The sequence below is a fragment of the Nannobrachium achirus genome (assembly GCF_963921795.1).
Source record: "Nannobrachium achirus genome assembly, chromosome: 8".
NCBI lineage: Eukaryota > Metazoa > Chordata > Actinopteri > Myctophiformes > Myctophidae > Nannobrachium > Nannobrachium achirus.
This window is the reverse complement of record NC_137817.1, coordinates 45,035,149-45,051,086: the sequence shown is the minus strand read 5'-3', so window position 1 is coordinate 45,051,086 and position 15,938 is coordinate 45,035,149. Positions and strand designations below refer to the sequence as shown.

Here is a 15,938-nt window from a genome sequence, read left to right as displayed (position 1 = left end):
TTGTTACAAAACCTGTATATCCGTCATTTTGGGGCATAAACAAGAAGTTGAAGGATAAAATTAAGTCTGATAATGATCTACTGTGCATGTTCACATCATGAATACTTCAAATATTTTACTTTTTTACATTTTGGACAAAATGTTACCAATTTTACATTGAGGTGCCCAGATGTCCCAAGTGCCCACCTGACCTGTATCCGATAGGACATGTCTTTGAAGACATTGGAGGATCCATGTCACTTTCTCTATTTTAGTCTGTCCAATCTATACGGTAGAGAATGTTAATACAATATAACTTATACAATTGGGGTGGTTGTATTTGCGCTTCAATTGAAGTGTCTAGGTTGGACCAAGGGGCAAGTTCTGCCGATTTAAAATGACTCCAATACGGAAGTAAAACTTCCTATGATTGGCCGCTAGTTGCGCTGTTTTCCCCCTCGGCCGATAGCAAAAAGAATTGTTCACCATTGGATCCCATTCATTTTCCCCTTTCGTGTTCTAACCTTAATTAACATTTTCATGAATACTTTATGGTTCCTATCGCTAGTTATCGCTAGCCTTTCAATCACCATCATATGCGTTTTGTCGAAATTTGGTCCAATGTATTTTAAAATAAATGATAAAGTTGCAGGGTGGGGGCGGGGCCGACTTCTGATGAAACTGATCTGCGGCCAGCCTGCATGCACTGATGCACAATTCGGTTACCCAGAGCAGAGCAGATCTAACAACTCGTCGTAATGCGACGCACTGTTAGCTAGATCGGTTTATTTTGTACAACGGCGTGTAAACATTTTTACAAAATAAATCTATTATACAAACCCAGGTTACAATGTACATTTAGCAGACGCTTAATCCAGAGCTATTAAAATTCGCCTACAATGTATTTACTCTTATAGGCATATCAGCCACAAATACACGACTTGGTATTTATTTATTATGAAGGCTACCTACTGCCCGATTGTGTAACAAGCCTATATATAATGCCACCAAAACAATGCGTCTTTATTTGTTTTTTCTCGTCTCTTGATTTGTGCAAGTATGGCATGCCATTAAGCTAATAGCCCTACATAAACATATCGACACCAGACAACATATTAGTGGCCACTTACAGCCAAAATAGCCTATGTTCTAAGCCAAGGGAAGCCTATATTATTTTATAAACTCCTCTTTAACATTGGCATATAGCATTCTTGATAATTTGTCAATCATATGCCTACCACAGACTTACTTTATAGGCCTACTTCAGACCATTTATCAAATATTTCATGTAACATTTTGGAAACTGAAAACAGCACTTTTTATATGAAGTTGCATGTCCTGCTATCCTGTATAATTCTTGCCATACCTCATATACCTGTTGTTGGAGCCAGGATGGGAGATCTCGGTCGGGAGCTCTTTTGGAATTTGAAGTTGGTCATAGCAGACTTCGGCGACGTGATGTTATGGCAATTATCTGGCTTTTTGTAGGTTTAGAACGGCTATTAGGTAATAATGTATTTCTCCCAAGTAACCACTCGTATATAAAGTGGTATAGCCTATAATATAATATAAAACTAAAAAGAAACACTCAACATTTAGCCTCACCAAATGGTATTAATTAAAACATTTGAAAATAACACTGAGGCTACAGTATAATTGTCAATAGAACAGTCTGCAGCACGTCAAACTAAGTTAGCACTTACATTCACTCACACATACAAATGTCACACAAATTTGCATAGGAACGCACACAAATAGACATAGGTTGATCTCACATTTTATTTCCAAAATATAAACCAGAATGAAATTGACTGAATCAAAGAGGAGGAATATGCTGAATGATGTAGGCCTGCTACTGTAAAAAAAAAAACTCAAACAAATGACATGAATCAAGCGCATTTACGATCGCTGATTGAAATAACCTCTTTAGCCTCCCGGAATAATTAACCCACGATACTGCATGTCAGCTCAATAATTAGTTCATGAATCCATTCGTGAATCCAGCTTCTCTTCTACTGTAGGCTGGCTACTTAGCATGTCACAATCACAGACTGTAGTCACAATGGACAATTCATATGCATATTGCATCCATTCCTACATTAATCGCATTGTTAACATAGGTGTCAAATTGTTGTCAGCTTTTGTTAAGAGGTGTGACTGAGAACTATGAATGCACTATGAACTATGAATGCAACCTCAGTCCTATAAACATCACAAATCCCTGTTAATAAATATGAATAAACACATGCATATTTCTCTGGACGAATGCCTCTTTGCTTTGTGAAAAGTCTAGTGGACAATTAGCCCCATATAACCTCGAGACACAACAGTATGCAGCGACGGGTGAGGTTCTATATGGGGCTAGTGGACAACTGGATTATTATAAGACCCAGCGGAACTACACGGGCACTTTCAAAAGTGGAGTCCTCAACTAGGCTTCCATGCGGGGTACAGAGTCCTAGACGGCCGGTCAGGTTAGCGGTAGCCTCGGGAACCCAGGCTTGGTTAGCGGCGGCTGCAGCGGCTACTCCAGAGTCCAAACGTTTCGGTGCTCAAATCTCCGTGGCAAAATTAAAAAGTTATTCGGACATTTACTGTCACTGCGGTCCGTCTGTGTCATAGACTGTAGAAAAATAGGATGTGTGTTGTTGTTGTTGTTGTTGCGTTGTTGTTGGCTTGTTGTGGGCGATCCACGTTTTCTTCTTCGTCTGCTGTATTTTCGGCAGAGCTCAACACATTCTCCCAAGTATCCTTGCGTTGCACGTGACCGTTGGCAGCCAATAGCATCTCTGGTAGCATTACAATTCTATTTATTTCTATGATGGCGACACCCATTTCAAGGCGTGGAAAAGGGCCGTTTGCGCTGCATAGAAACCAATGGCGTCATTTCGTCCATATTTTTCTACAGTCTATGGGTTGGACATAATCTTTGACACGTTCCTGTTTCTGGTTTGACCCAAATGTTGACCTGAAAGTCAACATTTCAACATTTCCCAGAGCTGGCTCTGTTAGATCAGTGGTAACATTTCTGCACAAGTCTTGCGCATGAGAGCCGGGTTCAAATCTGTAGTAGAACTGGAAAGTACATGCAGCTTCAAATACAGCACAGTACAGCGTGCATAGTGCTGCCCAATAGGAATTGAGGCGCACACACACACGCACGCACGCACACACACACACACACACACACACACACACACACACACACATTTTTATTATCTTGTTAAACATATTACTGAATAGGTCTCTAATTTCCTCTTAGATTTGTGTTCCTGACATAATCTTAGTCACGTTTTCTACAAAAGCTCCTAATTACCGTCTTGGATGGATGGTTCTTAGTGGGATCATTAGCAGCAGCCCAGACCCTTCCCTGTCCAATTAGTTGGAACACACACACACACACACACACACACACACACACACACACACACACACACACACGCATGCGCACGCACACACACACACACACACACACACACACACACACACACACACACACACACACACACACACACACACACACACACACACACACACACACATGCGTGCCCAAATACACACGGTGGTGGGGGGGGGGGGGGGATTATAAATGGAAGTAGAAAAGGACATAATGAACTTCAGTTACAGCTGGGCGATTTGTTGATGCCGTGTTATGAGTTACTGTACCATTTGAGATATTAACGTTGTCTTTTGCTGGTATTATTAAAGGCTGAACTACAGTAAAGCGGTACCATCTCTGACCTTAGCTGAGCGAAATGAACAAGAACTGCATGTTCGGTCATCCACATGAACTAGTGACTGTTTGTCAAAATGTGCTTGTGAAGGGAAAAGAAAACATCTTTGTTGATTTGTTTTTTCATTTGAGTTATTTTTCATTTTCACCACATCTCTTTGCCGAAAATGGCTCCAGAATAGGGACGCTAGAGTTCATGTCATTAAAGCCTTCCCCCCAAAAGATCTCCACCGAGTTATTCTGTAAGAAAAAAAACTTGAGATATTTGATTTCGTCTCATTTTAGCACCACACAAGACATGCACACGGAATGGCGTACTTTCACAAACACACATCTTGCATACGTGTGTGCGTGCATGTGTGCGTGCGTGCGTGTGTGTGCGCACATGCCGGGGTTTAAGAGCGGCCTACGCAACGGGAACAAAGCTTCCCTCATCAACCCACTCATGGCTTATTAAGGCGTATTTGACAGCATTAATAATGCAGTATGATATATGTAGGAGCATTAGGCCGACTGCAGAGCCCCGCGCATCTATTCTTTCTCTCTCTTTGTCTCTCTGTACTCCCACAAAGTGTTTAAATGGCAGCTTATGTAAAGCTCCCATTGCGCTTTGTCTCTGCGACCGCCCCCACGCGTTCCCTCGTTTGCCTCTGCACCTCCTATCTCTCCCTGCGTTGTCTCTGGTGCTCTTGCAGGTCTCTCTCTCTCTCTGACAGTTGGTTTTATCTTCATTCTCTTCTTTTGAATTTGGTCTCTTTTCCCTGCTCTCAACATGTGTGAATATCTTTTCTCCTCTCCTCCTTTTATTTCCTGAAGTGATGTCCCTCGCCCGTCTCAACTCACCCAGTCTCTCTCTCTCTGTCTGTCTGTCTGTCTGTCTGTCTGTCTGTCTGTCTGTCTGTCTGTCTGTCTGTCTGTCTGTCTGTCTGTCTCTCTCTCTGCAGTATTGCCAGTGGTTTCGGCGGTGCTCTGTTTGTCTACCTGAACAGATTGATTGTCCAGTTCATCAGGAAACAAAAGGCCATCAACAAGTTCCTCATGAAGAAGTGAGTCCCTGGTGCACCCTTACCGTCACCCTCACAAGCTTAAAATGCATTAGAATTACGTTCACAACATGAATTCTTTCTCTCACACCAATAACTGTATGAGACCCCCCAACCCTCTCTCTCTCTCTCTCTCTCCCCCTCTCCTAGGCGTCTACTGTATCCAGCCCTGGTCACACTACTGGTGTCCACACTGACCTTCCCCCCTGGATTCGGACAGTTCATGGCTGGAAAGGTTGGTTCCGCCTCACACAATGACATGCGTGGTATATATAATTATCTGAAGTTGAAAAGAATATTCTGTGTCTTCTGGGCCTGGGCACACATGCGATACTGTACACCCACGCGCGCACACGCACACCCGCCCACCCTTCAATCTGGCTTCCTACTGAGAGAGAGGAAGTCAGCATGTGGTGGTTTCAAATCTGCCACACTAAGCTCCTGAATCCCATGATGTACATGTCTGCTCATGCCTGCCGGTGATGGACGCATGCATAAAGTACATGCACATTTGCACGGCTCACACGTGTCATACCCCCCGTCCATATGCAATTTAGTTCTTCCTACAGAAAAGCAGAATGGATTATTTCAACCTATTTTAAGACCTGAAAAATACCTGAAAATGTCTTCTACTGTAAGTTCTTATGGTTTTCTGAAAAGTTTCTTTATCTGTGGTGCTCAAAGTTTTTAATGTCAAGGACCCCTAGAATTATATGTATTTGACCACGGACTCTCATCTCAAAATATTTTGTTCCAGGGACCCCCCCAGAAGCAAAGATTTTAGTTAAAAATGTTCAGTAATCCTGGTCTCTATACAGCCTCCCCCTGGTCAGCCTGATGGAGGGGAAAGGAACTGGTTGGAATAACGTGTTACGTCCAACCGGGGAAGCTCCCTCCTGTCAGGTGACAAGAAGCGGTGTGCTCACTCCTCATGCATTGAAGGCAAAAGACAAAGTATAACAAATAATGGTTAAAGTGGTTATGTGACACAGATGTGTTCCCTGTCTTAATGGGTTAAGACAGCGCTACTCAACCCGCGGCCCACGGGCCGCATGCGGCCCTTTCCGCATGTCTGTGCGGCCCGTCATGATCATACAAATAAAAAAATATTTAATTTTCTAAGCCTGTCAAAGGCGGTGATGTTTGAGCCTCAGTGCACTCCGTAGTCAGGAAGCGAATGCAGTCAACACACAGAGCGCAGCCAGCGCAGCCATATCGCAGCACTGACAGCAGTGGAAGATGCAACTCCACTAGAGCTGGTACAACGAGACAGTCAGACAGACAAATTTGCGGAGATTTTGCAGCAGACAACCGCAGTCGGGCTACTGGAGACTGGGCGCATGGCGGTCGTGCGATATGAACGGTCGCGACTGTCATGTTTCAGGCTAATGAAGAGGGAACTGCCCGTAGGCACGTTACACGTAGCCCTTGTCTCTGCGGCTCCGTCAATGAAAAAAAGTCAGCACCGCATTCCAACAGATAGCATCAGCCAGGGAACTATTCTACCACAAATCTCCTCCAACGAGATGTTGTGTTTTAATACAAAGCTCAAAGCATCAAACTGTTTTATAAGTACAGTGCAACTGAGGCAGAGTTGAACTGAGCTTGAGTTATTTTTCCATATAACAACTCTCTTCACCAAAAATAGCCGATCTACAAGCAACACATCTTGTGGTGAGCTTGTAGATCGGCTATTTTTGGTGAATGTCCCCCAAGAATAGGGATACTGTGGTTTGAGTGATTGAATAATAAGTATAAACGTCGTATAAAATGTCAGGTCATGGCTACAGCTTCAAGTCAGATTATGTAATTTTACCAAAACCCCTAAGAGACCCTTTGTCTTGTTTGAAAAACAAGATTTGTATTTTATTTTATTTTATAATTTATTCTATTTGTTACAAGAAGAAAGACTTAGTTTAATTTCTAGGATATTATTTGAGTCATTGATTTGAATTGTTGCACTCTGACTGTTACAATCTGTTCAATTCAATTCAAAGGAGCTTCATTGGCATGAGAAAACATACCTTTACATTGCCAAAGTTCACAAGCATTGCATACCCAGACACTGTTGTGGATATTAGTCTGGTCCTTCTCAGTGTTATTTAAGGGGCGGTTACAAAAAGATTGAACCAGATCTGTTCATTTTCACTTCACATTTTGTAAATAAAGCCTAATTTGATAAAATTTGATAATTTCATCATTCCATTTATGACAATCTTTTGGTTCAATGAGGTTTGGCCTGGCTTTAATATATATAGATGGAAATGTAGCTGTTTTCTGTGCGTTTCCTTAATTATTAGACTTGTCATGAAGTGTGTTACAAAATCATTGTAAACGTCCAAAATACAACATCAGTCATTTTTAGCTTGCGGCCCTTTGGACTTTTGGCATTTTGCTGAGTGGCCCCTGAGCCATCTAAAGTTGAGTAGCCCTGGGTTAAGACATAAGACACAAGATTCTACAAATGTTTTCTAAATCCAAACACAGTTTTCTGAAAAAACTGGGCTTCCCTCCCCCGAACAATTGTGTTCACATAGACCACAGCGGATTCGAACCCACAACCCCCCGCAGTGGTGGGCAGGGACTTTACCACTGCACCACCCAAGTGCCTGTGATTGTCAAGTCTAAAATACTGAGGAATGCAGAGCCAATAGTCCGAGCTACGTCTCTCTAAATTGTGAGCCATGTCCTTATGGAAACGAAATGTATCCTCTTTTTTTTCTTTTTTTTTGGACGTGCTTTGTATTCATTATGGGGAAGACTGCGTGAACAGACCTGTAAAGGACCTCTGTCGGATCGCTTGCTCTCGACTCTTGTCCGTGCGCGTCGATTCACTTAACCTGCACCATTAAACGTTTTAAATCTAACCTAAAGACTGACCTCTCCTCTCCTGCTTTTATCTCAGTCCGAGGTTGACTCATCACGGTCTATGTTCCACAGAATGTACTTCACCTTTTAATCTATTTTTATTACCCCATATATCCCTTATGACACTTTATTAATTCTACGTTTGACATTCCGGTCTTGCTTTTGTGCAGTGGTGTCAGTTAGGAAAAAGCTAAGGTATGGCAACATGACTGGTGTCTTGCACGCGCGCCATACCTTAGCAACAGGCATGATACATTTATTTTAAGAAGTTCATTTAATTTTTCCACCCGTTTCTACGGTTTCTTGGGCCAGATATGGCAGCCTGGAACGGTTGTTCAAGTGCAGCTAAACTTGGCATGTTAGTAAACGTGCCACAATTAACAATAATGCATTGCATCTGTGCAGCTGACCTGCGGAACCTGGGCATATACCATTCTGTCAAGATGGGGAGAATATAAGCGTGGAGAATATAATTATAATACCTTGTCAAAGTGACCATTTTGTTAAATTTTGTATTTGTAGTCATTTTACTGTAATTTAACAACATAATAACCAGAACAGATAGACAAAGAGAAATTCATGGATTTATATTTAAAAGTAACTTTTATTTTCCCCCCTGGCCTGGACCCAGGGTATGGCAGCTGCATACCCCTGCCATACCCAATCGACGCCCCTGCTTTTGTGGACTCGTGGGTTTATGGGCGTCACGTTGTGTTGCCGTTTTGTCATTTCCAGTGTGGAAAGCACGCTGGGTCAGCTCCTGTTGTTTTAAATCATGTGCTATATCTAAATAAAGATGCCTTGACTTCCCAGCTGACCCAGAAGGAGTCCCTGGTGACCCTGCTGGACAACAGGACGTGGGCCAAGCAAGGCATCGCCGAGGAGTTCGACTACATCGGACACTCGGCGGCCTGGCAGCACCCGCAGGTCAACGTCTTCGTCACCCTGGTTCTCTTCATCGTCATGAAGGTAGGGAGAAAGCGCACGCATGCAATCGCGCACACACGCATGCACTGTACATTCTCCCTCTCTCCCACTTACTGTTTGTGTCTTCCTAAAACACGTGCACACACACACGCGCGCACGCGCACACACACACACACACACACACACACACACACACACACACACACACACACACACACACACACACACACACACACACACACACACACACACCGTACATTCTCCCTTTGTAAAACACACATACTGTATGTGCGCACTGCGTGTCAGGCACTGTATTTCTCTTGGTTGGCAGGCAGTAACTCTAGGCCAGATTGGCCCTCTCCTACTATATATTATTCAGTAATTGGAGAAACAGACATCCTCATCTTGCCCATGGCCAAAGGCAGGGTAAGGGGACGTTCTAGCCCTGTGTTTGGGCTCTCAGGTTTGGATGGAAAAAAATAAAAACTATATGTTGAAATAAATATCTATTTTGGCCAGTAGGGTGCAGCCATGACACATGGAACCCTGTTGGTGACATCATGTGAATTGATTGACCTGTTGCCTGGTCCTGGACTGAATGACTTCATGCGCATCAACCCTATAGCGTCCCTATTCTGTTGTCTTTTCATGATGTCCTTTTTATCTTCTGTTCCATTACCTCTGATGTGTTTTATGTGTGTGTACTGTAGTCTGGTTGCCCCTGCAGGGCAACCAGACTATAGTACTTGTCTGTCTTTATTCTGGGCCTCCTAGATAAACCTACTCCTCCCACAGTGTTTGGTGGAACGCACTTGGCCCATTATGTCAAATATGGGCCGGCTTCATCGGGAATTCATGCCTTGCATTGTGCCAAGAGATATGTTATATATTGTTTAATTTATATACATTTATTTGTGAATTAATTTTCTCCATTGACTTTAATACACATTTTAACTTTTCCCAAATATGGAGATGACTGAGATCATAGATGTCTGACATCATAGACCACATGAGACTGACACATTACAGTATGTCCATATATGGGCATTCCAAGATATGGGCTATTGATGTCATCAGCGAATTCCAAATATGGGCATGAAAGGGACAAAGGCTGACACAGAGATCTCCATATATGGCCATTAATGTATTAGTGAATTAAATTTCCCCATTGACTTGAATGGGGAAAATTCAAATGGTAAGACAACATTAATGTTTGTCTCACGTCACGGCAACCACACTTGCAATTTCCAATTTCATCTTTCTAGTTCTTCTCCATTACATTAGACTTTCGTTAAAAAAAAAAGGGAAAAAAAGTGTAAGAACGACAAGTACTTCTTTGGGCAGCGATCACAATTAATCTGGAACTGTGGTTTGTGAGGTTAGCTCTGGACAATCAGACAGACAGATCCTCTTATGGACGACTAGTCTCTTACAGACCTAAATCTGTCTGTCTGTCTGTCTGTCTGTCTGTCTGTCTGTCTGTCTGTCTGTCTGTCTGTCTGTCTGTCTGTCTGTCTGTCTGTCTGAGCCCAAATATGGAGATGAGTGATGTCATACGAATGGCATCTGGTATAGTGATGAATTTAACAGCAGTGTTACTCCCTCTCTACATGTAGGGTTCTGAGTTCAAATCTCACTTTCAACAAAGAAAGATTAAGTGTCTTATTCATCTGCATATTCTCCTGAAAGTCGTCACCTTTTCCTCCATCAACTTCCTCTTCATCATCTCATAAGCATCTTCTATGCTTGGACCCTGTTGCCACTTCTATTTTTAGGTATTTATGTATTAGTAGGGGTATTTATTTATGTATTTGTGTGTGTATGCGTGTGTGTGCGTGCGTGTGTGTTGGTGGGTTATGTCATTTATTTCTGTTGCTGTTGGTAGTCATGGCAGCCAGTTCCCACCTGATGTTATGTGGGAGTTCAGCCTGATCCAGACCATGCTGAGTGACTGCTAGCTTGCATAACATCTTCAGGCTAGGATTTAAGTCTAGGATGTACAGGTCACCAGAAAAGTATCCTGAATGGATGATAATACAATCTCCCACCATGCAGCAGCACATCCCATAAATTACACCTGGGCTTTTCCCCTTGGGCTCAACCTGTTTCCAGGAGAAGGTCTCTGTACGGAATTTCCACAGATCATTGAAGATGCGGTTTTGCCCCTGCCAGCCACCAAATATATACAGCTCTCCATTGTAGGCAAAGGCTGAATGAAGACTGCGTCGTTCTGGGAGAAGGTGTCCAGGAGACTTGTTCAACCAGCAGTTGGTCTCTGTGTCAAACACTGTGATGCTGTTGTTGTAACCGCCCCCACCGCCCCCATAGCCCCCATAGCCCCCATAGCTCCCATAGCCCCCATAGCTCCCAAGGCCCCCAAATACAAACATCTTTGTCCCAATGATGGTGGTAGAGTGCTGTGATGAAGCAGGTGGTGGAGTTCCTCTGGTGTTAATTAAAGTCCAGACCATTATGCTGGTGTCCAGCTTGTAGAAGTCATTAGTGAGTCCAGTCCGCTCGATGCATCCTCCATACACATACATGATCTTCTCTAGAACACAGGCTGAGTGGTAGCTCCTTGCTTCAACACTGTGTTGAAGATGTAGACTTCTATCTGACCAATGTTGTTCAGGTAGTTCTTGTATTCTCCAAATGAGTACAGCTTGTGTCCGACTACCACGGTAGCATGGTAGTATTTTGTAGGTCCTCCTTTCCGATGTATTGTCCAGTGACACATTTCACACAGCAGCACCACCGTGAATCGGCGCAAGAAATTTACAGGATAAGATGTTAAACAGATTAACTAGTTGTTGAATGACAACAATGAATTAGTTAATTGGACGTTTACTTTTATAGGACAGTTACATTGGTTGTGATGACGATGTTGTGATGTCATTGCGTGATGATCTAAATATGTAATGGAATATTAATTCATCCACCCACCCATCACAGTCAATTCAGTTCTCTATTCATATGCTTGGCCTTGGTAATACCATATGAAATCACAACATCCACCTTCACTGTTCCACAAAGTTGTAGATACCACTAAAACCTGCTGTTGCAGCACTGTGTGACACGAAGTGCTGCATGTCTGACAATGTCTCAGGGTTGTCCAATCATGTTAAGATTTCTACACACTGGGAGTGTTTATTGTGTGTCGTTAACACTTTGACTGCCATAGTTTTGCCATAGCTCTGGTCCATAGCGTTAGAAGGAGTTCTTAACGCTATGTCACTTTGCATCCGCTGTGGCGGAGGCAGAGCCTAATTTACCAGACGGAGACACTTCCTGGTGTTTTTTTATGAAACGGCGCTTCCAACGTTCCAACAAGACCAATGCTCTGTTAATGCGGCCCTCTGACCTGCACGGCAGTAGATACTTGGCACCGTGATGGCGAGGACAAATAGTAAAAAACTAGAAGAAGTAGTACTTGCTATTTTTACTTAAGCAAAACGATTAGTACTTAGTACTTAGTACTTCTTCCACAACTGACTCCATTGAAGGAAAAAACATATTGTCTTTTTTTTGTCTGTGTGGTTATATGATGGCCTTGACACAACATGAAAGGAGGATGAAGCAGCTGAGTACGACGTTTGGGACTGTTAATTTCTTTCTCTTTCTAACGTTTATTTTTGGCATTTTTATGCTTGATTCAGACAGTTGCGGTGAAGAGATGGACGGGAAATGCGGACAGAGAGCAGGGGGGGGTGTAGCCTGATTTCAAGCTTTAGTCTGACATTTGTCTGGCCCTGTCTGAACATTTTACAGCTAGGGGAGGGACTTTGACTGATCAGCGGATCCACCTACTTGTGGCTTCTTGTTATTATTGTGGAAAATATCCCCAAAATGCAAATTAGAGCATGATTTATGATTTATGACTATAAAACCTTACAAAAACATTATTCATTTTTTAACATGACATTTTCCTGTGATTAGGACTCCTACAACACCATCTGATTTTTTTTTTTTTTGGGCCAGTAGAAATTAATTCGGGTCTTGCAGGGTTAAAAAAGAAGAAAAAGAAAGCCATTTCATGGCATCTTTAGAGAGAGGCATTGGAAACAGAGCCTGGAGATGTGCTGCTCGCGGAGGACAGGGATTCACATTGTCTTCCTCTCTAACGTGTATTCATCCAAATGAAACATGGTCCTCTAAAAGACCAGCAACCTGGGTGCTGTAAATCTCACAGGAAGCGTGTGCCATTGTGTGTGTGTGTGTGTGTGTGTGTGTGTGTGTGTGTGTGTGTGTGTGTGTGTGTGTGTGTGTGTGTGTGTGTGCGTGTGCGTGTGCGCATGCGTGTGTGCGTGCGTGTGTCTGCGTGCACGCATGCGGCTGTGTGTGTGTGTGTGTGTGTGTGTGTGTGTGTGTGTGTTCTCTTCTCATAGAGCTGGTGGTGGTTAATGCAAATATAGTCCTTTGTTTTTTTGTTTTTTTTAAACTTTGTTTTTTTATTTTTGTATATAGTAAACAGGTCAACTTGGGCAGCAGAAATACAGAAAATAAAAAATTACAATGCAACATTTTTTAGCACTCATTATGTTACGGTTCATACAGTCCATGGGGGAGAGGTCTTATTCCATCACAACTTCAGTTAGTTATAAAGTCCTCATTTAGATGTCCTTTGTAAGAGAGACATGAATCTCACTGGCCACAGTGGACAGAAGCATTCTGCAAGCATTTATCTTTCTCTAGTAGAAAGTACCCATTATGCAGAATGTCCCATGACGTTTTCAAATACAATACAAATCTTTTGAAAATAGCAGATCTATAAGCGACGTATTGTAAGCTTGTAGAACTATTATTTCCAAATGGCCGAAATGTATATAGGGCTGAAGTGATTAAAGTATGTTTTGTATTAATAATCAAAATCTACAAAGTAACTAGTAAATCAATAATCAAATAATTGTAGTGGAGTAAAAGTACAATATTTGGATCTGAAATGTAGTGGAGTAGAAGTAAAAGTATTGGTGATAGGAAATACTCAAGTAAAGTACAATACTTCAAAATTGTATATTACTTAAGTAAATGTACACAAGAATAAAAACTACCTTGAATGACCCTTGAAAGTGGTCAGGATGCTATCAGCTCTCTGAAAGTTCTCTAAGCTGGTTTTGTAATAAATATCACCTTTTTATGCTTTTTATCTGTCTCTCTCTCTCTCTCATCCATTGTCTCTTTGAGGCGCAGAGATCTCTCTTCATCTCTCGTCCCCCAATCCTTCACCCCGTTCCAAAAATCGACCTCATCAAAAAGACACTGGAGTCACTTTGATTACTTTTCCATTTCACTTCCAATTTCAGTCAATCTTCCCTTTCTCTGCGATAGTCAGCCCACCATTCAGCATTCTGTGTATGTGTGTGTGTGTGTGTGTGTGTGTGTGTGTGTGTGTGTGTGTGTGCGTGTGCGTGTGCGTGTGCGTGTGTCCGTGCCAGTCATCAGTCTCTCTCACATCCTACAGTATATGGAACTAAGAGAGCAATGCTGACCGAAGCATCTGTTCAATGTGGGGATGTGTGTATGGACAACGTGCATGTGTCCAGTCTGAAGACACGCTTGTGTCCAGTCCGTGGACATAACATGCATGTGGACGTGCGTGTGTATATGATCAATAGTATCAAGTGTCTTTACTTGTCAGTCTTGAACTCCCAGAAGATATCTAGTAAAATACTTGCAAATTGAGACCACATACATTACTGGAAAAAGGGGGTTAAAGGTCTAATGACATGCTGTTTTCATAAAACATAAATGTTTTTATCATAGTCCTTCAAATGAGTATTACAAGGTTTTAACTGAAAAAACCACTCCAATGAGCCATAGCAGTTGTTTTTTCTCTCTCAGTGTTCTAATGCCTTTTGAGTTGCAATGGAAAAAAATACCTATTTGCCTGCGGGTGTCGCTGTTGAGGGATTCTGCTTGTATGTACTGTATGTATTATATTACAGGTTATTATCGCCCAGGCATTCGTCATTGTCCAAGGTTCCACAACTGAGGGCAGGCATTGATATATGCCATAGCTGAAGTTTGATACAGAGGAAATGATGAATTGTTTCTCCCATAGCCTTAGGCTACTTATTCACAGAACAAACATTCAGTGGTGTAAAGTAACTAAGTCAAATTATGAGGTATTTGTACTTTACTTGAGTATTTCCAATTTCCCATACGTTTACTTCTACTCCACTACATCTCGGATCCAGATATTGTACTTTTACTCCACTACATGTATTTGAAAACTTTATAATATAGATATAATATATTATATTATTATATTATAAGACATACATAAACAACCACTTTATATACCTAGGCTATTTGAAAATAGACGATCTACAAGCAAGAGATTGTAGATCTGCTATTTTCAAACATTTTGTACTCTTACTTTTGTTACTTTAAGTACATTTTGATGCAAACATTTTCATACATTTAATCAGTATATTTTGAAATCCGGACTTTTACTAACAGAGTATTTCTATATTGCCGTATTGATACTTTTACTTAGGGCTAAGTAAAATACGTGACTACTTTTACCACCACTGCAAACATTAATAGAACAAACTCCTTGAGATGTAGGCAACCATCTCATTTTCCATGGGTCCCGATAATTTAGTAAATAATTAACGCTCTTGTCGACAAAGAGCTGGATAACAAAGTGACTGCTCTGTTGTGATTTATGCAACCATTCTGTAAACCGCCAAAGGTTGCTGTTTCCAGCGTTCTGGTTCCTTTGCGCCCAGACAGTGTCTCCTCGGCCGTGAATACCAAACTAACCACAGCAAATGTGTTTGGCAGCAGTGTTTAAGCAGCAAGGTGGTGACATTTCTGCGAAGTGACAGCTTAGCGTGATGACGGCACTTTAGCTTGCAACAGTGATTGGTAGTTTGCAGCCGACCAATCGGAACAGGCCTTTCGCCCTCAGCTGGGACGAATAAAGATAATCACCCATGCAGATACACTTATACTGTACATGCGGACATGCTCACACCCGTACCCATTACCTACACATTATTAGTCACCTAGGAAGACCACAGGACCACACGTACGTGTGTGTGTGTGTGTGTGTGTGTGTGTGTGTGTGTGTGTGTGTGTGTGTGTGTGTGTGTGTGTGTGTGTGTGTGTGTGTGTGTGTGTGTGTGTGTGTGTGTGTGTGTGTGTGTGTGTGTGTGTGTGTGTGTGTGTGTGTGTGCGTGTGTGTGTGTGTCTGTGCGCGTGTGTGTGCGTGCGTGCGCTCTCTGGGAAATGTTTGCTTTATTGCAGGTGTGTGTGTGGGAGAGAGAAAACTCATCTCATCTCAGTGAGTCCTCTGTTGGGGGGCATACGATTTGTATTTGTGTGTGTGTGTGTGTGTGTGTGTGTGTGTGTGTGTGTGTGTGTGTGTGTGTGTGTGTGTGTGT

General features: G+C 42.3%; 1 protein-coding gene across 1 annotated transcript in view; it reads left to right on the top strand.

Annotated features, from left to right (window-relative positions):
• The window catches only part of LOC308290470 (chloride channel protein 2-like), a gene marked incomplete at its 3' end in the record, with an annotated part of 240,980 nt that overhangs the window by 155,548 nt on the left and 69,494 nt on the right, over window positions 1-15,938 (top strand). Inside the window, exons 10-12 of the mRNA XM_080732317.1 lie at window positions 4,657-4,758; window positions 4,906-4,990; window positions 8,437-8,592. Coding sequence (XP_080588443.1) covers window positions 4,657-4,758; window positions 4,906-4,990; window positions 8,437-8,592 — 343 coding nt within the window. The remainder of the gene's footprint in view (window positions 1-4,656; window positions 4,759-4,905; window positions 4,991-8,436; window positions 8,593-15,938) is intronic.